General features: G+C 36.7%; 1 protein-coding gene across 6 annotated transcripts in view; it reads left to right on the forward strand.

The window, feature by feature from the left end:
- Positions 1–19,883, forward strand: part of rras2 (RAS related 2) — a 70,913-nt gene extending 51,030 nt beyond the window's left edge. The window contains exons 4-7 of one of the 6 annotated variants that reach the window (XR_007424755.1): positions 6,113–6,221; positions 11,512–11,630; positions 13,845–18,484; positions 18,970–19,883. Coding sequence is in view for 1 of the 6 variants with exons in the window: in XM_007239334.4 (XP_007239396.1) it covers positions 6,113–6,221; positions 11,512–11,630; positions 13,845–13,932 (316 nt within the window). In the remaining 5 variants the exon portion in view is untranslated. Of the gene's footprint in view, positions 1–6,112; positions 6,222–11,511; positions 11,631–13,844 lie in introns of all 6 variants that reach the window. The other 5 variants (XR_007424756.1, XR_007424754.1, XR_007424757.1 and 2 more) reach the window with 5 other exon arrangements.
- The last annotated feature ends 6,787 nt before the right edge of the window (positions 19,884–26,670 follow it).

A 26,670-nucleotide genomic window follows, 5' to 3' on the forward strand; every position in this document is an offset into this window, starting at 1 on the left:
AATAATAATCATTATTATTATTGGAATAAATAAATAAGTAAATAAATTCCCAAAAGATTAGAGACAAAAAAATAAAAGTATGATAAAAGGTTTAGTGATCAATAAAGAGAATAAGTAACAAAATATACAGATAAGATGTAACATTTATAATTTTAACAATTAAATCTGTCTTTCTCTTTTTACCAATCTATCTATCTATCTATCTATCTATCTATCTATCTATCTATCTATCTATCTATCTATCTATCTATCTATCTATCTATCTATCTATCTATCTATCTATCTATCTATCTATCTACATCTCTATCTTTCAGTTCAGTGGTTCTTTATTGGCATTATATTATTATTATTATTATTATTATTATTATTATTATTATTATTATTATTATTATTATTATTGAATTATACACACTATTAATAATAATAATAATAATAATAATAATAATAATAATAATAATAATAAACACACAGATTAGAGAGGAAAAAATAATAGTAATTTATAAGATTGAGGGATCAGTAAAGAGAAAAAGTAAAAATAGTTACAGAAGCACATTAAAGTTAAATGAATAGAAGTGAAAAATATATAAGATCTAACATTTATATTTTAACAGTTATAATAGTAATAATAATAGTACAGTCATTACTAATGACTTTCTGTCTGTCTGTCTGTCTGTCTGTCTGTCTGTCTGTGTGTCTGTCTGACTGTCTGTCTATCCCCTCTCAACTCTCAACTAATCAGTAATTGACACTAGATAAGACATTATTAATCATTAAAACATTCTTTAACAGATCTTAGTTCAGTATCATTTCCAACATTCTTTAGTGTTAAAATAGCAGTAATGTTTAATATTGTCTCTTAATACTCTTAATACTAGTGTCTGTTAATTAATGTGTCAACTAATAAATAATAATCATTTAACGATGTTTATTACTGTCTTAATTACTGTTCTAAATGATGTACCGTATTTTTCGGACAGTCATCAGAGCTCCTTATAATCTGGTGCTCCTTATGTATGCATTTTACCAGTCAGGTATTAAGGAGAAGTAAAGCCACTCCGCTGAAGTACAGTTATAGTGAGTTATAAGGGTGAGTTTTCTTTCAGTGAAGTTTCTCCAGCACTAAGGCTGGGTGCAGCAGCATTAGCCGCTAAACAGGCTAGGTGCTAGCTCTTTCGCTGTTTAGAGGTGAGCATATCAGACTGTAGTCTGTGTGTTTACTGTGTTAAAGTAAGCTATGTGGAACAAACCGCTTGCTGATAACGCCCTGACTTGGCGGAACCCTCAGGGTTCCTCAGTATAGCTCTATCAGACTAATACTGGAAATCTTAAGCTTACTGTAAATAAATGGAAGCACTTTACTCACCCAAATAAATAGGGGTGTGACGAGACACTAATATCACGAGACGAGACGAGACACGATAATGGGTTCACGAGAACGAGACGAGACGAGATTTAATAAAAAATACAATTTTAAAGAAAAAGTCAAAAATGAAAAATGGCTTGAAAACTAGAGTTTTATTTGACAAAATCATATAACGCACAATTAACAGACTGGTTTCTCTCATACGTTGATTCTATAAGAAATAGAAATAAGAATAAAAAATAAAAATAAAACTTTTCTAGGTCTTATACAGTGCAAACAATAAGTGCAAACCACAACCAGCCATATTAAGACTATGGTTTGTGTTTTTTTTCTCCTAAATCTCTTGTATTTTAACTATGCAGAACCATAACCAGTCATATTAAGACTATACTTGAAGTGAAACAGAGACAGAACATGTTTTTAAATACAGTACAGAGCTAAGGGATTAGTACAGCTGCCTATGAAACAGTCACGTGTAGGATTTATTTACAGTATTTATATATGGTTTGTGTCTTGTTGGTCACTCTGTTACTGTTTATTGTTTCCACTGGAGCCAAAATGCAGCCAGACATACAACTTAAAAGTAGCAGAAGCATCTTCTATACAAATACCCGAATTTTCCTCTTCTGCTGAGAGCTGCTCTCACTGCTCAGACACCACACTCGCTGCTATCACTACTGTGTTGCCAGATCCCTCTTAAAAAAGTCCACACTTAACTGTTTTTTTGCCCCGCGAGACAGGTTTAAGCCTCACGAGAAATATTGTCTGTTTTAATCTCGCGAGATCTCGTCACACCCCTACAAATAAACTTTTTTTTTAATTTTCAGGAGAGAAATCTGTGTAGATGAACATCCAGCATCCCAAAAAATTGTTTTTTTTTTTTAAATTAAATTAATTATTATTATTTTGTTTAATGAATTACAGTTTTTTTTACTTAGGCGCTTCCCCATTAGAAGGGAAACATGGCGACACTTTTGCTCACTTAGATTTAGGCATCTTTACTAGTGTCGCCTAATGCGCCTTATAATCTGGTGCACTTTATGTATGAAAATAGAGCAAAAAAAATTAAGATTATAATCTGGTGTGCCTTATAGTCCGAAATGCAATACTAGCAACGACTATTTCCTTGCAAAAATATCTTTGAAAAAATACAAAAAATTAATCATGAAAACGCATTTTGCTGTCCAATGTGAGGATAATTCCATGCTTATTTCTGATTGGCTCTTTGAGTCAAATACAGTAAAAGTTTGGAGAATGAAGTTCATTCAGAGACGTTCCGGTTCAGTACGACAGGTCCTGTCTGTGTGAACATGAGAGGCAGGGATTTATAAGAGTGAATTAAACTCTTTATCCAGTTTAAACTTTAGACTTCCACATGGTAACAGCTGATAAACTGTGGGGATTTGTGCATTTTCTCAGTGTTATTTGCTTCTAACCCTTTTGTTGCTTAACTCTTAGCATTAGCAGCTAGCTACTCTTAAGCAAGATACTCACTTGTGGTTAAGAGCAGATGATCTCTCCTTTTTTTTTTTTAAATCTAGGTTTTTATTGGACATTATATGAAGTTACAGTGCAAATAATAACAACAAAAACAATGATAACATCTGTTTTCCCCTACATAACATTTTTACATTTTCTACAACCACACCCCTCCCTCCTCCCCACCCAAGTTGCTCTAATGAGAAAAAAAAAAAAAAAAAAAATTAAAAATAAATAAAGACAGGAGATAAGTAGCATATTTAGGCCAAACAATGTAATACAATGTAAAACATACAAATGTGAATAAAAAATAATATAATATTTAAAATAATAATAATAATAATAATGAAAGAAAGGTAAAAATGAGTATGGTAGACACACAATATGATTGATTAGATTAAAAATATATATAATAATAAAATAGATAGAGGCTCTCAAGAATTTTCAGTCAGTTTATAGACAAATGAGGTAATTGGTTAAAATCATTGACTGTATATAGATAGCTGGACAGAGCATCATCTCTCAAAAGTGAAGCCACCACAGGTCGGGCGCCCCCTGCTGTTCGGTTGCAGAAAGCTGTGTAACTCCACCCATCCCCATAGGTTTCAATGTTAAAACAGAACAACTTTCAATCACGTTTTTTTTTTCTAATATACTGTAATTCTACTTCCATTATTTAAATGCAGCAGCTAGTGTAACCTCTGCTTATATTGTTAAATTTTTATATCCCCACAGAATTCGTTTTTAAGAAGGTTATTCAGCTCTATTAAAAAAAGGTGTGGTTATTGTAAAAGAGCTGGTTATGGGCGGGACCAATAACAGAACGTCAGCTCCGCTCCACTCCGCTCTGCAGCCTGTGACCTCGAGGCAGCCATCAGGGGCGGGGTTATTTAAATAAGTAGACGGTCTCTCCACAGTCTTTCTCCATCCTCTGGTCTCTATTGCGCAGAATCGGGTTTCAGGATCGCCAACATGGCGGAAGATTTTGGCTTCATTTTCATTGAATGAATGGAAACGGCGACACGACGTCCATCTTTTTTACAGTCTCTGGTTAAAATAATGAAAAAGAGGTTGCCAAGTTCGGTACAGAAAACTTGATAAACCTCTGCATGTATTTTATGAATGTTTCATTTAAAAAATTAGTATACACTGGAGGAAATAATGTGTAGTTTTATGTTGAAGACACATGCAGCATTTTTATTTTTTTACTTCATATACATTTAATTCAATTACAGTATGTTCTGCTGCCCCCCCAAGCAAAGCAGTCTAGAACCAGGGCTGAATTGCGCTCTCTCTCTCTCTCTCTCTCTCTCTCTCTCTCTTTTTCTCGTTTTTCTGTTTGCTCATTTTTTACTCTTTTTCTTTTTCTTTCTCATTCTCACTTTCGTTCCGTCTCACCCCCCCCTTCTCCTGTTATTGCAGATTTGACTTTCAGTTTGACTTGTTTAGTCGAGAGGTGTTTCTCTCTCTCTCTCGCACGATCAGTTAGAGCTCTTTCCATTGGGTGATTGTGCAGTACATGGTTTACAACGTACGTCTGGAAAAAAAAATAAGAGACCACTTGATTTTAATAAAAAGGAAAACCTCAGGAATATATAATGAAGTGGAGTCAATCTCACACATTTGTAGAATGTGTAAAACGAACACGCCCTGTGGAGGAAGCATTGATTTTGTACAAAACAAACGATGTCTCTTCTGTTTGTGTACAGTATAGTGTAAACGCTGCTGGTACCTACGCTGTTGGTAACATGTTGTAATATTATAGAAACAATGTAACCTTTTAACCTCCCCCTCTTACTGTTTGTGTTAAAAACAGCAGGGAGTTGTGAAAAATAACATTAAATACACACCTGTATGCACACACACACATAACACACCAATCTCTGTGCTGTCAAAACAAAACTGTGTATCTCTGAAACGGTGACTTTCAGAAACAATAGAATCTAAATTCTTATGGTTCAGTAAAGTTTGAGGGGAATTCTGAGGTTTCACAGCTTTTCTGGGTCTTTTTTATTCAGTGTAAGAAGTTATTTAATGCTTTCACACCTAAAACACACCTGGACTTTAGTACTGGAACCGGTTCATCTTTTCATTCATTATTCTGTCCAGATTTAAGGATATTAAAGGAGTTTATTCTGCTCATGTTGGAGTTTCTGCTAGATTTTGATCTTGCTGTGAGGTTTTGATTGCATACAGCCACAAGAGCAATAGTGAAGTAAGGATAATGTGATAGAGCATAGCGGTGAACACCTCACTCCAACTCCCATAATTCACCTGGCCTTACCATGAGCACACTCACAAGATAACATCTCACAACTTATACAGGTGTGGGTAGGCCTGTTATGATAATTAAATTGTCATACTATATATATATATATATATATATATATATATATATATATATATATATATATATATATATATATATATATATATATATATGATCAACTTCAAAGTGAGATGGACAGTGAGAGATGGACAGTAAGAAGTGAAACAGTAAGAGAGAGACAGTGAGACACTGAGAGTGAGAGAGAGAGAGATGGTGAGACAGAGGGAGAAAAAGAGGGAGAGAGAAACAGTGAAACCAAGGGAGACAGTGAGACCGAGAGAGACATTGAGAAGGAGACATTGAGACAAAAAAAGAGAGAGCAAAGAGAGAGAGAGAGAAACGGTTAGACACAGGAAGAGAGAACTAGTGAGACAGTGAGGGAGACAGTTGGACACAGGGAGAGAGAGCCAGTGAGACAGTGAGGGAGACAGTGAGACACAGGGAGAGAGGAACACTGAGACACAGAAAGAGAGAAACAGTGAGACAGTAAGAGAAACAGTTAAACACAGGGAGAGAGAAACAGCGAGACACAGAAAGAGAAAGAGTGAGACAGTGAGAGAAACAGTTTGACACGGAGAGAGAAATACTGAGACAGAGAGAGGAAGACAGTGAGACACAGAGAGAGAGACAATAAGACTCTGAGACAGTGAAAGAGTAAGAGATAGAGACAGTGAGAGAGAGAGACAGATAGAGGGAGTGCAGCTGGAGGAATGGGCTTTATTCATATGGTCACATGGCTGCATTCCTCTGGGGTTCATAGGGTTGGGGAACTCCCAAACACAGCCGGAAACACACTGGCCTATCCCCTTAGAGTGTGTGTGTGTGTGTGTGTGTGTGTGTGTGTGTGTGTGTGTGTGTGTGTGTGTGTGTGTGTGTGTGTGTGTAACATGCTGATGAGTTCAATGCAGTGACATCTTTTTTTTTCATCTATTTTCGTTTAGCTTTGAAGAAATCTACAAATTCCAAAGACAGATCCTGAGGGTGAAGGACCGGGATGAATTTCCCATGATCCTCGTGGGCAACAAGGCTGACCTCGAGCAGCAGAGACAGGTGAGCCAATAGGAGGAGGCTAATGTAGTGAGCAGGTAATGGAAGCTTATTGCTTATCAGTTAGCATTAGCATTATGTTGACTCAAATCCAGTGTAGATTTAACTAAGCTTATAGGCAAGATCCTCCATTTGAATAATAATTACTGCATGGGTGATTAATACGTTTGATCTGGCAACAAATTATTTAACCGTAACTGATGCAGGGAGTAGCTTCTCAATTGTCTCATTTGTTGACGATCTCTTAAACATTTAGTGAAATAAATCAAACGGTAGAAAAACAACACTAGAACTCAGAGATGTTTAATAGTGAAAGTAAGAGCTTTACCAAACACACACAATGCAGTGAAGGGAACTCACGGGATTAAAGGGAATAAACAGCTGTGTAGCTTTGAGAAAAACACTTATCAGAGGAATAAATTAAAATCTGCACAGAAATAAATGTTGGGACGTTGCAGAAGCTTGTGGAAATGATGCAACAGTGAACGTTTTTTTTTGTCCACGCAGTGAATATAATACTTGTAGCCAAGAAAATACACAAAAATCACAAATAAATGCAACATTATACCACATTTATTTTCAATCATGCAATGTGATTGGCTGAGAGGCATTCTATGAGTATCAGCCGGTAATGCACTGTAACCGAAGCTCTCCATGTATTACTGTATTACTCCGCCACATACAGGTAAACTAGCAATAATGCAGCGCTTACAAGCCAAACAGCGCAGCTACAAATAGAGCAGCAATGGAACTATTTTAACTGCTGCTGCACATGATGAAACTCTTCCTCAACCTCTTCCTCAGTGTCTGCAGCAGCTGGTAAAAGAAAATATTCAGAAAAACGAGTCGAACAGGAAAAGCACCGTGTCTACATCAACCTGTGAGTTAGTATTCTTGACCCCGCCCACCTCGACTCGGGACCGCCCACAGACAGAGGGCAGCGACGCCGTTTTGTCAGATGGGAGGAGCTAACAGCGCTAGGAGCAGCATGCAGTTCATTCCTGTGTTATTTGTGCGAATAACACATCAGTGTTTATATACTTTACCCAGTAATTCAGAGCTAAGAAACAAATGGTTGAAATTAGTCTATGGAGGAAAAACACCACCAGCCAAGTACTATTGAGACAGGTAGGTGTAAAGTAAAAATCCACCCCGGGGTTTGGTTCCAACTGCCTGGGCGGCTCTGCTGCAGCTCAGCCAACAAAACCCCGGGGTGGATTTATTTTAATTTTCTGGACCTGGACTACCCACCTCTGTGTGTAAGTAACTATAGGTTTAAATAGGATCTCCGGTGGATTTGGTGTTTTACTCTGAGAGACTAGATCAGTGGCTGAACTGCACTTCGCAGGTTATTATTACACATGTTGTAAAGTAACATATGACATTGTAAAAACTGTTATTAGTGTAAAAATATCTTTATTTTAAAACATTTCTAACTGGCGTCCGTCTCGTTGGTGTCACAGTGCTGTTAGCCAATCAGAGGCGATATATTTGCATGTATGAATATTCATGAGCAAGAGCTGAAATCCTGTCGTTTCTCTCCACCCGCCCACTCCTCCACCGGACTAAAGCAGTGTTATACCGGATCACCGGAGCACTTTTTTTTTTTCACAAAAAACAGCTCACAGACCATTCAGTCATACTAGAGACAACAACTAGACATTTTAAGATGGAATACAACCATTAAATTAATAAATCATTTTGGAACAGACGATTTGTAGTTCAGGACGGGGGTGAAAAAGTTAGTCTGGAGCCCTAATTTATTGGAAAAATTACTCTCAGTTACTCTGCAATCGCAGCAAATAGCAAGCTTACCTCAAAATATGATTAAATTAATAAAAATTGCATTTAGTCCTATTCAGTCCAATATATGAGTAAATATTTAATATTTATTTATTTATGTATAAATATAAAAAAAAAACATCAAGCATATTCATAGTCTCAGCAGCTGTCACTCAAACAGTTGGCCGACCGACTTTTTCCAGCAAAACATTTTTTTGTGTGTGTGTTTCGACCCACTAAACCCTCATTAACATCAGCCACCCACCTTTTATCAGGCCACAAGTTTCATAACAGAGAATCAGTTTTAGAATCAGTTTCAGGATGAAGAGAGTAAAGAAACAGATTCTCCCCCTGAAGATTTATTTATCTATTTTTACTGTGTTTTTGAGGGTTTTTTTGGGGGGGTCAGTTTTAGCTGTCCTTAAACCTTACGTTATAGTTTTTTTTAGTTACTGCTTATTATTATTATTTTACCATCTTTATGTTCTTTATGTTTTATTTACTCATCTGTAGTTGATTTCTTATCATTTTTAATTACCTTTGATTTTCTCACCTATGATTTTAGGATGCCTACTAAATTATTGTTTTTTTCTTGTTTTATATCTTATTTAAAAAAATCTTATGTTGTCCTATTAAAATGTGTCCCTTTTTATTTATTTATTTTTATTATTTATTCTTTATTATATGTAATTGCTCGATCGGTAGTATATATATATATATATATATATATTTTTTTTTTTTTAAATTGAAACCCTCTATAATATAATCAAGAGGAAGACGGATGATCACAAACCATCAAACCACCAAACTGAACTGCTTGAATTTTTGCACCAGGAGTAAAGCAGCATAAAGTTATCCAAAAGCAGTGTGTAAGACTGGTGGAGGAGAACATGATGCCAAGATGCATGAAAAAAACTGTGATTAAAAAACAGATTATTTGAGGTCTGAAAGATCTGCATCTTTTTTGTTTTGTTCTTTCAGTCATTTCTCATTTTCTGTAAATAAATGCTCTAAATGAGAATATTTTTATTTGGAATTTGGGAGAAATGTTGTCTGTAGTTTATAGAATAAAACAACAATGTTCATTTTACTCAAACATAAACCTATAAATAGCAAAATCAGAGAAACTGATTTTTTTTCCCCCCAGAGCTGTATATATCAGTGGGTGTTAGTGGATGCGTTCTACAGCAGCCCTTTTACACTTGATAAGTTAATGTTATTCTGCCACCTACTGGCTAGAGGACTGAACTGACTGCACAGCAGATAATAGGATTGATTGAGCTCATCTCTCTCTCTCTCGGCTGTGTTTATTGATCGCTGTGAAACACAGCCCTGTTTAAACTGATCTCTAAACGCTGCTGTCTTACATTTTAAACATTAAATCTGGAGCTCAGCCCAAATGTGCAGCATCACTAGTGATACCCAGGACAGTGCTTTTCCCATTTACAGCTGTACAGCTGAACTGTTTTTAAGCCATCTGAGACAATATACTACGCCTAAACATATCTGTATATCCTTTATAGAATTTAGTTAGTTATTCTAGTGATTCTAAATACCAAATCATTTCTAAAGACCTTTTTCGCAGTAAATGCGTCTTTAAGCGTCTTCAGCTCTAAATAGCAGCCATATCATACCTTCACTTGTTTAATTAACATTAAGAGAAAATTTCTTGAGGCCAAGGTCCGGACTGTCGCCATTTTTAACTTTAAGCGTTATGATTCAGTATTATATCTTATTTACTAAAGACGCCTATAGTACTTCTATCAGTGTTTTATTAATGTCATCAACAACTAAAAGACAAAACATATTACATATACTAGTATATTTCAACAATATGTATTGTTTTAAACAGGCCTGTCACAATAATTACATTATCAATCTATCATAAAATAATGGAAACACCCTCAATAATTCAACATATCGAGTCTAATAATGTGAATCTGTATGTTCACTTTGTTTCAAAATGCTATATTTATTCTATTTAATTTTATTTATATTAGATTTAGGCCTGCCTGTCATAATAATAACTACATGAACGATAAATCGTACAATATATGGAGAAATGTTTGCTGAACTCGGCCAAAATATCAGCTTTTTTTTTCAAAAAACAGTAGTTTTATTTTATTTAATATTATTACTGTATCAGACTTTATTATGTTGTGGGTAAAACTGATGGGGGAAGTTACCCATGCTTTTTGTTCGCTGGGGGCTGCCGTAGTTTTGAGGCAGGGTTGTAGCGAGCGAGGGGATTTTTTTTCTGATCAGGTGGAGTAAAGTGGAATATTTTGGACTCTTGTTTCGGTTGTTTCTCTTTAATTTCTCTCTTTAAGTAACTCCGCTCGGTTACATTACTGGTAGTATGTTTTATAAATGTAGTGTTTTAATGTTTTTTTTTAATGTATCTGTATTCTCATCTTTTCTCACTTTATTCTCCCACTTCTCACCGCCTGCTTCTCCTGTGTGGCTCCGCGCTCTCGCATCTGCACAGATCTGATTGGTAGAGGAGAGTGTATGGTGATCTTACAGCACACGTGATTGGTCTGTGAGTTTGCTGCGCTGAAATGAAGAACGTAAACCATAAAGACAATAAACGTTCCGCCGCTTTAAATGAACACTGTCAGAATTAAATCCTTCTCAGGAGTTTATCGGTTTGGGTCCTGATTGGACAATGTTCGCCTATTAGTGACCTCTGGTCTAGAGCATAGGGGTGAAATGTATGGAGAGGGATTAGTGCCAAAATAAAAAACGAAAACTATCGTTAAAAAAAAAAATGCATTGCGCATTTCCTTGCAAACATACAGAATACATGAAAACAAAATGAAATGCAAAACCACTATTACTTTACATTTCACTGCGCTTGATCTCTTTTTTAAAAAACAATACACAAGAATGTACATTTTTTAAAAGCAAATGTTGAATTTGTGTCAGAATTGCACTCAAACCTCTTTAAAATGCTCAAAATCAGCTCAACTGCATTGTATTCCACTGTGCACAGGATTACAGTTCGTCTAGGAGAAGCGTGGTATTTGTGCCAAAATGAAATGTGTGTAATCACTGTCCAATCATAACCCACTACTAAAATTTGGGCGGGGCTTAATAACAAATAACACAGGAATGAACTGCATGCTGTTCCTAGCGCTGTTAGCTCCTCCTGTCTGACGAGACGACGTCGCCGCCCGGCTTCAGCTCTGCCTATGTGTGCGGTCCCGAGTCGAGGTGGGCGGGGCCATGAATACTAATTCACGGGTTGATGTAGACACGGTGCTTTTCCTGATCGACTCGTTTGTGTTTTTCTGAATATTTTCTTTTACTAGCTGCTGCAGACATGGAGGAAGAGGTTGAGGAAGAGTTTCATCATGTGCAGCATCATAAACAACTCAGGATTTAGAGAATTTAGAACAAAAAAAAAATGCATTTTTACTTTTTACTTTAGGTGTAATTGTTGAGGATGTAATATCACAGTATGATCACTCTAATATCTCTGATGTCTGCATGTTCCTGTGTTTCTCAGGTGTCTCAGGACGAGGGGCAGCAGCTGGCGCGGCAGCTGAAAGTCACGTACATGGAGGCTTCAGCCAAGATCCGCATGAATGTAGACCAGGCTTTCCACGAGCTGGTCCGAGTCATTAGGTGAGTCAGAACTTTCCCGGCAGTGAGTTCAGGATTTACACAATAAGTGTGAAAAGTGCCACGATCCACAATCTGGAACATACTGGACTTTGGGCTTTGGACAGGGTTCATACGGTCATGAAAAACCTGGAAAAGTCATTGCATTTGAAAATAGCCTGTATTGAATTTTCAGGCCTGGATAAGTTTTGGAAAAATAAAAAACACCCAGAAAGTTTTGGTAAAGTAATGCAAATTTGGTCTACAAATCTTTGTATTTCAGTTTTAAGTATTTTGAGTAACAAAATACATTAGCTCAGAATTAATTCAGTAATTTAGCTCTACACAATAGAGCTCTCAGGATCTGACACACATTTTATTATAAAATATTGTGTGTGTCAAAAATATATCTGATTCATTTTAGGCCAATTTCGATTGGTTTCGATAGTTTTAGTTAAATGTTAGTTTTATTGTCCATGTCTGCACTGAAGTCATGAAAAAATCATGGAAATGTATTCGTTAAAACGGGTATGAACCCTGTTTGGACCTTTGCACTGTAATTTCTGTCCAAACCAAAATAGTAGGTGTGTATGGTGCTGCACACCAAAATTCAGGCTAAATGACCAAAAAAATTGCTCTAAACAAAAGAAACTGATTCAATCTCTGGATTAGTGCAGAGCGGCATGACCAAAAATGTATATCACGCTATTTTTAAAAAATATATATTTATTCATTATTTTCTTTTATAGAGCTTTGTGAGTTACTGAACTGTTATTGGTACATATAATATCAAACAACAAGGCTTTGATTAGCATTGGGTTTACTTGAAGCCATTAATAATAGCTGTGTATCAGTTCATAACAATTCCCTTGGTTTTCCAGTTAACAAATACATTCAGTTCAGTGTGCATTAAAATTGTCCTTCAAGTACAATATTAAAATATTTAAAAAGGCTGTAGTTTCTGCTCTTGAAGTTTTTTTGCACCTCATATCCAAAGTTTTAGGGAGTTTTGTCTCATGTGCTAAATAAATGATTCTGGACTCGTCTGCGTAATTCCATTCCTCTCTTTGTCTCAGAGTGAATAATTGCGAAATCTTTGGTCGTTTGCTCTCATTTTTTTTCTCATTGTACTCTAATTAAAACTTTCATACAGTGAGGAACAGCAGCAGGAGCTCCTTAGATAAAAGGCTGTTCTCATATCGCATATGGTTTCTCCTGGCAGTACAAAGCATTACAAGCATTTTACTCCACAGACTACCATCAGCTACCCCAGTGTGTTAGCTTGTTATGCTAAGCGGCTAGCGTTAGCTAACGAGCTTTATCAGTATACTACTTTTGCGATGCTGTTCTACGCAGTGCTTTGTAGCATCTCTAGCGGTATGGAGGTATTATATTAAGTCTTTTTCCCACAAAATCTTACAACACTTCATATCTTACAGCTTCCCTCTGCTGACTGCAACTTTTGTGAAGATGTGGTTAGATTTCATTTTCCAGCAGGACCTCTCCACATTTTACATTTCTACATTACCTAGTAATCAGCTAGTAACCACTTAGTAACACCATAGCAACCACCACAGATACCATAGCAACACCTTAGCAACCACCTTAGCAACACCTTAGCAACCACCTAGCAACACCTTAGCAACCACCTAGCAACTCCTTAGCAACTACTTAGCAACACCGTAGCAACCACCACGGATACCATAGCAATGTCTTAGCAACCACTTAGCAACACCATAGCAACCAACATGGATACCATAGCAACACCATAGCAACCACCTAGCAACACCATAGCAACCACCACAGATACCCTAGCAACACCTTAGCAACCACCTAGCAACAACTTAGCAACCACTTAGTGACACCATAGCAACCACCCCAGATACCATAGCAACACCTTAGCAACCACCTAGTAACCACTTAGCAACACCATAACAACCACCCCAGATACCATAGCAACACCTTAGCAACCACTTAGAAACACCATAGCAACCACCCCAGATACCATAGCAATACCATAGCAACCACCTAGCAACACCATAGCAACCACCACAGATACCATAGCAACACCTTAGCAACCACCACAGACACCATAGCAAGCGCCTAGCAACATCATGGCAATTACCATAGTGATCAGTGGGAGCCATTTTAGCTGAGCAACCATCCTGCGTTTCCTTCAGGAATTTCTTTTTTTTTGTTTTAATGATAAACTACTTTTATTCTGTATTCTCTGTACAGGAAGTTCCAGGAGCAGGAGTGCCCGCCTTCACCGGAGCCCACGCGCAAAGAGAAGGACAAGAGCGGCTGCCACTGCGTCATCGTCTGATTGGCCCGTCACCGCCAGCTGCTGTCACCAGTGCCCCGCCCCTTCACCCTGCCTTCTGACATCACATCCTGCGCGGATGAATCGCTGCCTTTCTACACGTGCATGTTTTCTTCACAACAGAAAAGAAAAGATGATAAAAACGGCGGTCCCTCTCTCATAGCCTTATCGGGGGTCTCCTCCTCCTCCGCCTCTCGGACTTCACTACTAGAAGAACCAAACTGAAAAAAGAAAAGAAAAGAAAAACAGATAAAAACAGTAAAAAAGAAGAACAGAACATGATTGAACTCACCATTCTACCTTCAGATAGTGTACCGACATCACGACCTTAAACGCAGATAGAGTATATGGTAATCGTGTTCCAACACTAAACATCTAAACGCTTCTTTTGAAGGTGCGCCTACTAAATAATAATGATATAAAATAAAACGTAATTCTTTTGTACTTGGAAGGATTTTGTTTCTCGTTGCCTTATAGTGACATTTCCTTTGTTTTATAGTGAAGAAGAAGAAGTAACTAAAAAAACGGGAATTTCGATGAAGTTTTAATTTTTTCTTCACCTTTTTAATCTTTTTGTTTGTTGGTTTTTTTTTTATTTTGTTTGTTCGGAGAGCTCCACCGTAGAGGGATGATCTTCTGAAGCTATGTGCTAATCAACTACTGTACATAACGTGAAAATCTGTGTGAGCTAAAAAAAATAATAATAATAATCGCCTTTGTTTCCTTTTAAAACATTTCATTTTTAACAACACAACTGTTGGATAATGTGAACAAAAAAAATGAAGAGAGCACTTCAGTTTCTGAATCAGTTTCTCTGATTGTGCTATTTATAGGTTTATGTTTGAGTAAAATGAACATTGTTGTTTTATTCTATAAACTACAGACAACATTTCTCCCAAATTCCAAATAAAAATATTATAGTCGTTTAGAGCATTTATTTGCAGAAAATGAGAAATCAATATTTGGTGGAATAACCCTGGTGGTTTTTTAATCACAGTTTTCCTGCATCTTGGCATCATGTTCTCCTCCACCAGTCTTACACACTGCTTTTGGATAACTTTATGCTGCTTTACTCCTGGTGCACAAAGAATTCAAGCAGTTCAGTTTGGTGGTTTGATGGCTTGTGATCATCCATCTTCCTCTTGATTATATTCCAGAGGTTTTTAATTTGGTAAAATCAAAGAAACTCATCATTTTTTAAGTGCTCTCTTATTTTTTTTTTTTCAGAGCTGTATGTAATGTATGTACATAGACATGCCTGAACCTCATGCCATCTGTATACGCTTTTGTCAGCACCCGAACAAAGATATATATCTAAACTAGGGCTGGACGATAATTTAGTATTGATAAAATTTTATTACCAATAGTCTTCGCTCAGTCATGGAAGCTCTCCTTTCATTCCACGAGTCTCTCTACACTCTACTGTTCTTGATTTAATCTACAATGAAGCTACATAAAGTTTGGAGCTGTGTAGTGATGAGCTTAAAAAAAAATTATTTTAAAGTTAAACGAGTGCTGAATGTTAATCTACACAGATTTATCTCCTAAAAACTGTTTATTTCGGTGAGTAAATCGCTTCTGTTTATTTACAGTAAACTTAGATTTACAACATTTTGTCTAAGAGTGAGTTCTTAGTAAGGTTTCTCCAGCACTAAGGCTGGGTGCAGCAGCATTAGCATTATCCGCTAACTGCAGCATTAGCAGGATGTACATGCAACCCCATAGCGCTACACTGAAGAACCCTAAGTGTTCCAGTAATCCAGGGCGCTATCAGCTGGTGATTCGTCTCCTGTAGCATGTTTTAACACCGGAGCAAGGTGTGTCGTGAAGCTCATTGCTATCTTACATCCCACCAACAGTCTATTTTCATGCCTTCTACCTGTTTGGTTTAAATAGCAGCAGAGCTTCTGAATATATCTACACTGATGGGCGTGGTGTTCTGGTTATGAAATGAGGTGTGTTCAGGTACATTTCTGGAGTTTTGCTTGTTTATCTTGGTAACAGAAAACACAGGAGCTCCACTGACTGAATACAACCTAGACAGACGCCAACAGTCAGACGTTCATCGCTATCTTTGCACCTGGCTCTTAAAGGGAACGATGAGCAAGAGACACTCTGATGAGTTTTTTTCACGTTACGCCCAAAATGAACCACAGCCGTGATTAAGAGAATTAGTACATGCCTTTTGCAGGGTGTTTCAAGTCGTGCAAGGTGTGCACACTTTTCCCGTGGTTACGATAGCAAAGACACACTGACACACTGCACCGATTCTGGTCGCAAATTTGATGATATGGAAAATACTTTTGGCTTAATTTCTATACAGTATAAGGGAATGGAACCAGTGCGTCCATGCTTATATACAGTGATTAGTTCACGTTAATATCATAATTGTATTATTATTGATTATTATTGATACTGAAGTATAAAAACAATATCGTCCAGCCCTAATTTAAACCTGTGCTGCAACTACTTTAGACTCTAGACACCGTGCTCCATCAGCGTCGTCAGCTTTTTCACACTTCTAGTGAATTATTAATGATTTTATTTAATGGCTGATGTGAAATTTTCTGGTGTTTTTTTTTTTTTTTTTAATCTACCTGTCGCAGGTGGACTGTTTGTGTCTTTGCTAAGTGTCTTTGACTTTCAGTTAGGGCTGCACGATATTGTAAAAAAAATACATTGCAAATGTTCCTTTTTTGATGATATATATATATATATATATATATCGCGATATTAAACAATGCAGGGCCTGTGACATCACCAGCCCTGCCCCCACCCAATCAACCAATCAAGAGCTGAGTCAGCGCTGAGCTCAACTTAAAACCCGAGGAAAACAGCAAAACAACAGTAATCCGCCCTTTAATCAGACATTTAAATGGCTTTTTAAAAGGTAAATAAGAGCGTTTGTTTTTCTGGGATTAAAAGCGTGAATTCAGCTGTAACTGGAAATATCTGCACTGCAAAACTGTGCTGGACTGAGGAGCACAGCTTTCCACACATGCTCACGTTTACAAGCACGTGCCCAACCATGTGGATGGAGGCCATGCATGCGTTTACCTCATGTTTACTCCTCCCCCTCCCCCTCGCTCCCCTCCCCCTCGCGCTTCTCAGGCAGCAGCAGCCTGTCACTCACACAGACACAGAGACAGCGCTGTGTATCTACTTCTTGTTTCAAGAATCAAAAAACTGCAACATTGCAACGTGTTTGATTTAACTGCCTTAAGTGAAAACAGCGATGCTTAAACTATATATCGTGCAGCCCTACTCTCAGCCCAGACTTCTACAGACTGTTCTCACGCTCAGGTTGCCAGGTTTTCTCCACGTTCACCACAGACCTTCAGTCCTGAAGCAGGTACATCCTCACCGACCGGCGCCGTGAACTCAACAGACCCGGAGATATAATTATATCTCAAACAACTGGATTGTTTTTTTTTTATTTTCTTGCCTTAATTTTGAATGGAATAGTTTTTACACTGACAGCATTTACTGCTCTGTGTTCATGGTTGCTGTGACTTTATCGTATGTTAAGCCAAAACATTATGACCATCTATGAGCCCAACATCTGAACCCAACCTGACTTAAATCTAAACTTTGTAGCCCAATCCTGAGTGCCTACCAACCAGAGGAGTGAAGTAATGAAGTATACTAACCTCTTAACTTCTTGAGACCCTGCGTCCTCATATGAAGACATCAAATTTCTGCTTCTCTGCACCATTATATTTAATAATTTTGCAAAACTTTGACCATTTGGTCTCATACGGGGACACTGCTCTATCATCTAGTGGTCACATAATAACATTCAACACTCAATTGATTGAAAACGAGGGTTTTCAAGGGGTGGGAATCCCAGTCAAAGGTTTCTACAGCCAGTCCAGACAAAAGCATGGGATAGGCACAAGATTCTCATCCTATTTTATGTATAAAACTTTTCCCCTCATGTGTATTTGCTCACTGTTGAAAGATAAAAGCTCGTTTTTTGACTAACTGGGCCAAGTATAGTTTTTAAAAATTAAAATAAACTACAGTCCCCAAATGGGGACATCATTTTAGTCAATTGATTGAAAACAAAGGGTGGGAATCCCAGTCAAAGGTTTCTACAGCCAGTCCAGAAAGAAACATGAGCCAGATACAAAACTCTCATCCAATTTTATGTTTAAAACTATGCCCTTTATGGTTTTTTACTTCCTGTCGAAAGATAAAATTTTGTTTTTGGACTAATTGGGTCAAGTATAGTTTTTAATAGTTAAAATAAACTCCCCAAATGAGGACATCATTTTAGTCAATTGATTGAAAACAAAGGGTGGGAATCCCAGTCGAAGGTTTCTACAGCCAGGCCAGACAGAAAAATTGGCCAGCTACAAAATTCCCATCCAATTTTTTTTGTTTGTTTAAAAATCTATTACCTTACCACCTTTAGTAGTTAGGTCCAAATAGTCCCAAGTAAAAATCCTTATCAAGCTAAAGTCAGAGTCTTAGAAGGTTACCAACATGATCTAGTGTTACGAGAAAATCAATTACCTTACTACCTTAATCTTTTTTGTCCCAAATTTGTTAGGTCCCAAATTAAAAATGCTTTTCAAGCTAAAGTCAGAGTCTTAGGAGGTAAAGAACATGCTCTACTGTGTTATCTAGTGGTCACATGACAACATTCAACACTCAATTGATTGAAAACAAGAGTTTTCAAGGGGTGGGAATCCCAGTCAAAGGTTTCTACAGCCAGTCCAGAAAGAAACATGAGCCAGATATAAAACTCTCATCCAATTTTATGTTTAAAACTATGCCCTTTATGGTTTTTTACTTCCTGTCGAAAGATAAAATTTTGTTTTTGGACTAATTGGGTCAAGTATAGTTTTTAATAGTTAAAATAAACTACGGTCCCCAAACGAGGACATCATTTTTTGCTTGTTAGGTCCTAATAATCCCAAACTAAAAAGCTCATCAAGCAAAAGTCAGAGTCTCAGGAGGTTACCAACACGCTCTACTGTTACGAGAAAATCAATTGCCTCACTACCTTAATATTTTGTGTCCCAAATTTGTTAGGTCCCAAATTAAAAATGCTTTTCAAGCTAAAGTCAGAGTCTTAGGAGGTTAAGAACATGCTCTACTGTGTTATCTAGTAGTCCCATGACAACATTCAACACTCAACTCAAAACAAGGGTTTTCAAGGGGTGGGAATCCCAAGCAAAGGTTTCTACAGCCAGTCCAGACAGAAACATGAGCCAGATACAAAATTCTCATCCAATTTTATGTTTGAAACCATTTCCCTGAAACTAAGTGGGTCAAGGACAGTTTTTAAGTGTTACAATAAACTACAGTCCACATATGAGGACATCATTTCTGCTTGTTAGGTTGTAATATTCCCAAATTAAAAATGCTTACCAAGCATTTACCAAGTCCAGGTCTCAAGAGATTACCAACATGCTCTACTGTTACGAGAAAATCGATTACCTTACTTCCTTTACCTGTGGGTGATTAAGTGGTCATAATGTTGTGGTTCTTCACTCACTGTATATACTGATATATTGTTGTTGGTTTGTTTTCCTATTATAGTAGAATGTTATACATACCTAATGTTTTTATAATCAGCATCATAATCCGTTTTTCTTTCACGAGCACACTTACAGTAGGAGATGTTTTTAAGGTGTTTTTTTTAAAGGTGTATCTGCAGGGGGCTCTGGATGTGTTTTAGCGTGTAAAGTGTCACAGTAACAGTCTGTGGTTGGGTCAGGCACTGAGAAAACCACGTAACTCCGTTTGGGTTGTGTTCACACTCAGCCTCGATCTGTAAAATTCAGCGTAATCTGTGTTCTTTTAACGTCCTGGCTTCGTATCCCGAGGGTTCACATCACTATTTTCACTATTTTGTTTCGTTTCGTTCTTCCTTTAATTTTTATTTTATTTTCTTCACGTCTGTATTTCTGTATGTGGGATACAAATAAACTATTTTAGCTTTGTGTTTTATCCTCATGTAATATAAGATGAAAAAACAAAAGAGATGGAAGAAATCCTCCGAATGGACATGATGATTAAATGTTTTTACTATATACTTTTATACATTATTTTCTTATCGGACTAGTTAATGAGTATTTTTATATGTTTGTAAGTGCAAATGCTCTCGTTGCACAACTGCGTGTGTGTGTGTGTATATGTAAAGAGGAGTATTTAATTCTGTTTGTTTTTTAACTTAAGAAAAGCGGACGAAGACAAAAGAAGAAGAAGAAGAAGAAAAAGAGGACGGACTAAAGGCTTTTAAAACGTTTGTTAAACTGTGGTTGAGAACCTTCCTCGCTTTGGTCCTCCACTGCGTTATTGACCAGCGAGCACTGGATGATGATTAGCATGATCTGGATGATGATGATGATGATGATGATCAGGATCAGTGATTGGTCGGTTCGATTGGTAGAGTTGCCGTGTTCCTGCTGAGATGAGATCAAAACTACTCAACCAATCCCTGTTTTGCTGCATTTAATTTGATCTCTGAAGTCTCGATTTTGGGTTCCAATCAGGAAATTTCGATTTAAAAACTCATACAAATCTTCTTCAAATTTTCTTCTACAGCTCTGGAAAAAATTGAGACCACTTCAGTTTCTGAATCAGTTTCTCTGATTTTGCTATTTATAGGTTTATGTTTGAGTAAAATGAACATTGTTGTTTTATTCTATAAATGAAATGCCCATGCTGCTCCAGCAGTGCTAGCCAGAGTTAGCAGCAGACTACAGGTCGATTAAACTCACCTCCTCACCTGTGAAACAATATGGTAGTCTTGTTTTTACTGCTCTATTCTTTTCTAAATTAATCCAATTAGTTGTTTAGGACATGTTAGCTTCTGCCGTTTGTGTCTTTAGGCTTATTTGCACTGAAAAGTGATTCTCTCAATAACTCCTGAGACCTGGACTTTTGCATGGGTTAAAAAATAAAGAGAGCACTTCAGTTTCTGAATCAGTTTCTCTGATTTTGCTATTTATAGGTTTATGTTTGAGTAAAATGAACATTGTTGTTTTATTCTATAAACTACAGACAACATTTCTCCCAAATTCCTAATAAAAATATTCTCATTTAGAGCATTTATTTACAGAAAATAAGAAATGACTGAAATAACAAAAAAGATGCAAAGAAAACAAGTTTTAAGAATTCAGAAATCAATATTTGGTGGAATAACCCTGGTGGTTTTTAATCACAGTTTCATGCATCTTGGCATCATGTTCTCCTCCACCAGTCTTACACACTGCTTTTGGATAACTTTATGCTGCTTTACTCCTTGTGCAAAAATTCAAGCAGTTCAGTTTGGTGGTTTGATGGTTTGTGATCATCCATCTTCCTCTTGATTATATTCTAGAGGTTTTTAATTTGGTAAAATCAAAGAAACTCATCATTTTTAAATGCTCTCTTATTTTTTTCAGAGCTGTATTTGTGGACATGATTTCATTGTGTGTAGATGTATGGGGACAGTGAGGCCAATCCCTTTATTCTGCTGTTTTTTTTTTTGTTAAAAGACGAATATTAAAGAAAATATCAACATTTGAGCTTTTTTTCTATGTATTTATATCTAAATCTGATACACATTTTAGAAGATAGTACTTTCTGTCTGATCCCATCCATTTTTTTCTTGTGAGCAAAAGTATTGGAACATATAAACGTAAAGTAATTAAAGTGTATAAGACTTCATATAGGAAACGATAGATTCTAAAACCCTCTGAAACACAATGTTTCTGTTATTAACTGTTTTTGATTTGCTTGATCTACCTGTTGATCAACGTCTGTTACTTAGTACACCAGTGACGACTTTCTTCTTGTAAGCATCTTCAGGACATTCCAAATTGTTTTACTGGCTATATGGCCAATATTAGTGTTCTAATGGTTCTGATTGATTTTCCATCTTCTCTCAGCTTCACAATTAAGTTGTATTTCACCCATAGACTTTTATAGCTTTCTGGTTTTCATGTTGGTTACTCCTCTTAACTATAAATGCTCAATCTGCACAGATTAACCCCAAATCAGAAGATAACCCAGTTCAGAAAAGATCACCTTTTTGTCTGAACCCACACATTTTTCTAGTAAACAAGAGTAGTGTATACGATATCTGTTACTTAGTACACCAGTGACGACTTTCTTCTTGTGAGCATCTTCAGGACATTGCAAACAGTTGTACTGGCTGTAGACAACATTTGTGCTCTAATGGTTCTGATTGGTTTTCCATATTCTCTCAGCTTCAGAATTGGTTGTATTTCACCCATAAACTCTCATAGCTTTCTAGTTTCCATGTTGGTTTCTCCTTTTAACTATAACTGCTCAGTCTACACAGATAAAACCCAGATCAGAAGATATCACCTTTTTGTCTGAACCCACCCATTTATAAAGTATAAGACTTTCATATTTAGTTGTAAAGCCTCTGTAATTTAGTTCATGAAGTTTTTTGTGATCAGTAGATTGTGATATCTTCACTCCTCCCCTCTGGGGTAAAAGTTGTTGCTGATGTTACTAAAAGTTGTTTTAGTGTTTTTCTTTACAGCACTAACAGTGTTTGTCATCAACTATTGTGGTTTCGCTTGATCTACCTGTTAATCAACATCTGCTACCTAGTACACCAGTGACGACTTTCTTCTTGTGAGCTTCTTCAGGACATTCCAAACGGTTGTACAGGCTATATGGCCAATATTTGTGCTCTAATGGCTTTGATTTGATTTTCCATCAACTCTCAGCTTCACAATTGGTTTGATCAACATCTGTTACTTAGTACACCAGTGACGACTTTCTTCTTGTGAGCATCTAAAGGAACTTTGCACACCTATACACTCATATCTCTGTTTTTTTGTTCATTACTCCTTGTAACTATAAATGCTCAATTTGCCCAGAAAAAAAATCTGAAACTGAGCATTCAGACGTTTAGCGATGTTTATTGATTGAATAATTAATGTATCAGGACACATCTAGGCAACAAAACACACCTGATAATCACATGCTCCAATATATATATTTTTTTACTTATAAGAAAAATGGGTGGGTTCAGACAGAATGTGCTAAATCTTCTGAACTGTGTATCAGATCTACTTGTACGTAAAATACCTGTAAATAAAAGCTGAAATATTGATCTTTTGTCTCATATTTTTACAGCCAAAATAATGGGATTTCCATCTTCTGTTCACCATCATTACTGCCCACCTCCTGTTACATATTACCAGAACACCCATGTTGCCAAATATTTTGATGGAACCAAGTTGGAGAAGATTGATGGTCCAGAACCAAGACCTTCTCCTGATCCATCAGTAGAAGAACCACAGGTATTAACTGGTCTCAAATCAGCAGAAACGCGCCTCTTTTCTCCAGTTTTGGGCGGAACTGACGCGCGGTTTGGTTTGGTCATGTTTTAGCTGACCTCAGATCAGCGATAAAGGAAGAAGAACCAGTGCATGATCCTCCACTTTTTTCTAGTGACGTTTGTGTACATCTAATCCATATTGTGTTTTCTTGCTCACAACTGTCCCCACCCTTTGTATAGCTTCTGGTGCTATAATAAAATCTATTATTAAACCAGCTGTGATCCCACAATGCTTTGCTTTGTCTGACTACAAAGCCGCTAACTGCTGTAATAATAGTAATTATTATTATTATTATTCAGTCAGATTAATCACAGGTTAATCAACAATATTGTGTGATTAACTCAGCGTTCCCACGGGTCCTTAAAAAGTCTTAAAATGTCGTGAAATAAAATCTGGCTAATTAAGGTCCTAAATTGTCTTAAATTTGCTGTAGGTATTAAATTTTAAGACTGTGGGAAAAAAACATACTATCATTAGCAGCGAGTTGGCTAATGTTATTAGGGAGAGAACTAAGGGTAGCGGAGAGCTAGCTAATGTTAGCAGCAAGCTAGCTAGCTAACATACCGTTAGTGGGTTTTTAGCTACTTACAGCCAATAAAAACCTGCAAATCAGTGTCTCAGAAAATTAGAATATTATAAAAGACCAATTAGTACTTTTGTCAGTGTGGGCAGTGTGCCAAGTCCTGCTGGAAAATGAAATCCACATCTCCATAAAAGTTGTCAGCAGCAGAGGGAAGCTGTAAAATATGAAGTGCTGTAAGATTTGGTGGGAAAACAAAACTGCACTGACTTTAGACTTGATAATAAAACACAGTGGATCAACACCAGCAGATGACAGACATGACTCTCCAAACCATCACTGATTGGTGGAAACTTCACACTAGACCTCGAGCAGTTTGGACTGTGTGTCTCCACTCTTCCTCCAGACTCTGATCCCTTGATTTCCTTTAAATGAAATGTAAAATGTACTGATGATCAGTGATGGTTTGGAGAGACATGTCTGTCATCTGCTGGTGTTGATCCACTGTGTTTTATTATCAAGTCTAAAGTCAGTGCAGTTTTGTTTTCCCACAAAATCTTACAGCACTTCATATCTTACAGCTTCCCTCTGCTACTGACAACTTTTATAAAGATGCAGATTTCATTTTCCAGCAGGACTTGGCACACTGCCCACACTGCTAGAAGTACCAGTTGGGCTTATTATATAATATTCTGATTTTCTGAGACACTGATTTTTGGGTTTTCATTGGCTGTAAGCTTCATAATCATCAACAATAAAAGAAATAAACACTTATCTATATCTATATAACATATGAGCTTCACATTTTCAAGTAAATTACTGAAATATATATATATATATTTTTTTTAAGATGCACTAATAGATGAAGGTGAATGCATGGTGAAAGCTGAAGTACAAATAAGCCACTGGTGTAAATCTCTCATGTTGCCAATAGATGGCAGTAAATACCTTTGAGAGAGTAGACTGTCTGAAGAGCTGCAAAAAAAGTTGTATTATTAATAAAAAAATATGAATATGAACAAAGTCCTGCTGATCAGACTGAAAATTATTTATTTTAGATTTATTTAATTTATTCTTTAATTGGTGGCATGGAAATGTTGAAAAAACTATAAACTAAAAATAAAAAAAAAGAACTGAATTAAAGATAAATTACTTTTCCGCCTAATCATCAAGGAAAGTGAAACCACTGCTGAGCAAAAACAACATTAATGCTTGACTCGAGTTTTGCAGAAAACATCTTTGTGAAAAATACTCTTTTTGGAATATGTGTGTCCCATTACCTTGTTCATTAAAGTAACACCGTGTTTCAAAAAAAGGAACAGCATACCTACAGTAAAACATGGTGGTGGTAGTGTGATGGTCTGAGGCTGGACGACTTGATAACTGCAATAAATGGAACCATGAATTCGACTGTCTAACAAAAATTTCTGAAGGAGAATGTACGTCATCTGTTCCTTAGTGACCTCAAGCTCAGGTGTACTTGGGTTCTGCAGCAGGACAATGACCCAAAACACACTAACACATCAAGTTCACCTCTGGATGGATTAAAAAACAAAAAAAAATTAAGGTTTAGGAGTGGTCTAGTTAATGTCTGGAGGATTGAGATGCTGTGGATGATCTTAAACAGGACTTTTATGCTGGAAAATCCTCCAATGTGTCTGAATTAAAACTGTAATTCTGTAAAGAAGAGTGGAACTAAATTCCTCCACAGAGACGAGAAAGATTCATTTTTTTTTTTAAGATCCAACAACTTTATTTTTGTTTGTCCGAACACCCTTTAGACTGGGTGATTCAGGGCATAGAATCTTAGATATAGCCAACGCTACGGGTTGTAAACAGTGTTTTTAATGAGCTTCTTCTGCACTTTTTAAGTTATTAATGCCTCGTTTTAAATGTCAGATTCTCTCCAGATTCTAGTAAGGAGGTGTGGAGCTACTTTGAGCTGGATAACGGTGTAAAAAGTGATTTATCAGGGTAAATTATGCCCCGTATCTCCCAGTCTGAAGGGTATTTAAGGAGTCTGGATCTCTAAAAGCTGTGGGAGAACGGAGGTGTGCTATTCATCAAAGATAAGAACTTATTATCATGCTTTACTACAATAAAAGTCCATTTTACACCAGAGTTCTCCTTTAATAATGAAAACCTTTATTTAAAAACTGCATTTCGTGTTAAGTGTGTTGTCTTTCCATTTGTTTGATGATCTGAAACATTTAAGAGTGGAAAAAAGAAGAAGAAAAAAAAAGAAATCATAACCGTGGCAAACCCTTTTTTTACACCACTATAAATACAATAAATACAGCTCTGGACAAACATAAGAGACCACTTAAAAATATTGAGAATAAAAAACCTCTGGAATATAATCAAGAGGAAGATGGATGATCACAAGCCATCAAACCACCAAACTGAACTGCTTGAATTTTTGCACCAGGAGTAAAGCAGCATAAAGTTATCCAAAAGCAGTGTGTAAGACTGGTGGAGGAGAACATGATGCCAAGATGCATTAAAAACTCTTAAAGCTTTATGAATATGAACTGGTTTTCTTTGCATTATTTGAGGTCTGAAAGCTCTGCATCTTTTTTGTTATTTCAGTCATTTCTCATTTTCTGTAAATAAATGCTCTAAATTACAATATTTTATTTGGAATTTGGGAGAAATGTTGTCTGTAGTTTATAGAATAAAACAACAATGTTCATTTTACATATACAGGGGTTGGACAATGAAACTGAAACACCTATGATCATTTTAGTGTGGGATTTTAGGTTTCATGGCTAAATTGGAGCAGCCTGGTGGCCAGTCTTCATTAATTGCACATTGCACCAGTAAGAGCAGAGTGTGAAGGTTCAATTAGCAGGGTAAGAGCACAGTTCTGCTCTAAATATTACAATGCACACTATAACATTATGG

Source organism: Astyanax mexicanus, chromosome 16, assembly GCF_023375975.1.
Source record: "Astyanax mexicanus isolate ESR-SI-001 chromosome 16, AstMex3_surface, whole genome shotgun sequence".
NCBI lineage: Eukaryota > Metazoa > Chordata > Actinopteri > Characiformes > Acestrorhamphidae > Astyanax > Astyanax mexicanus.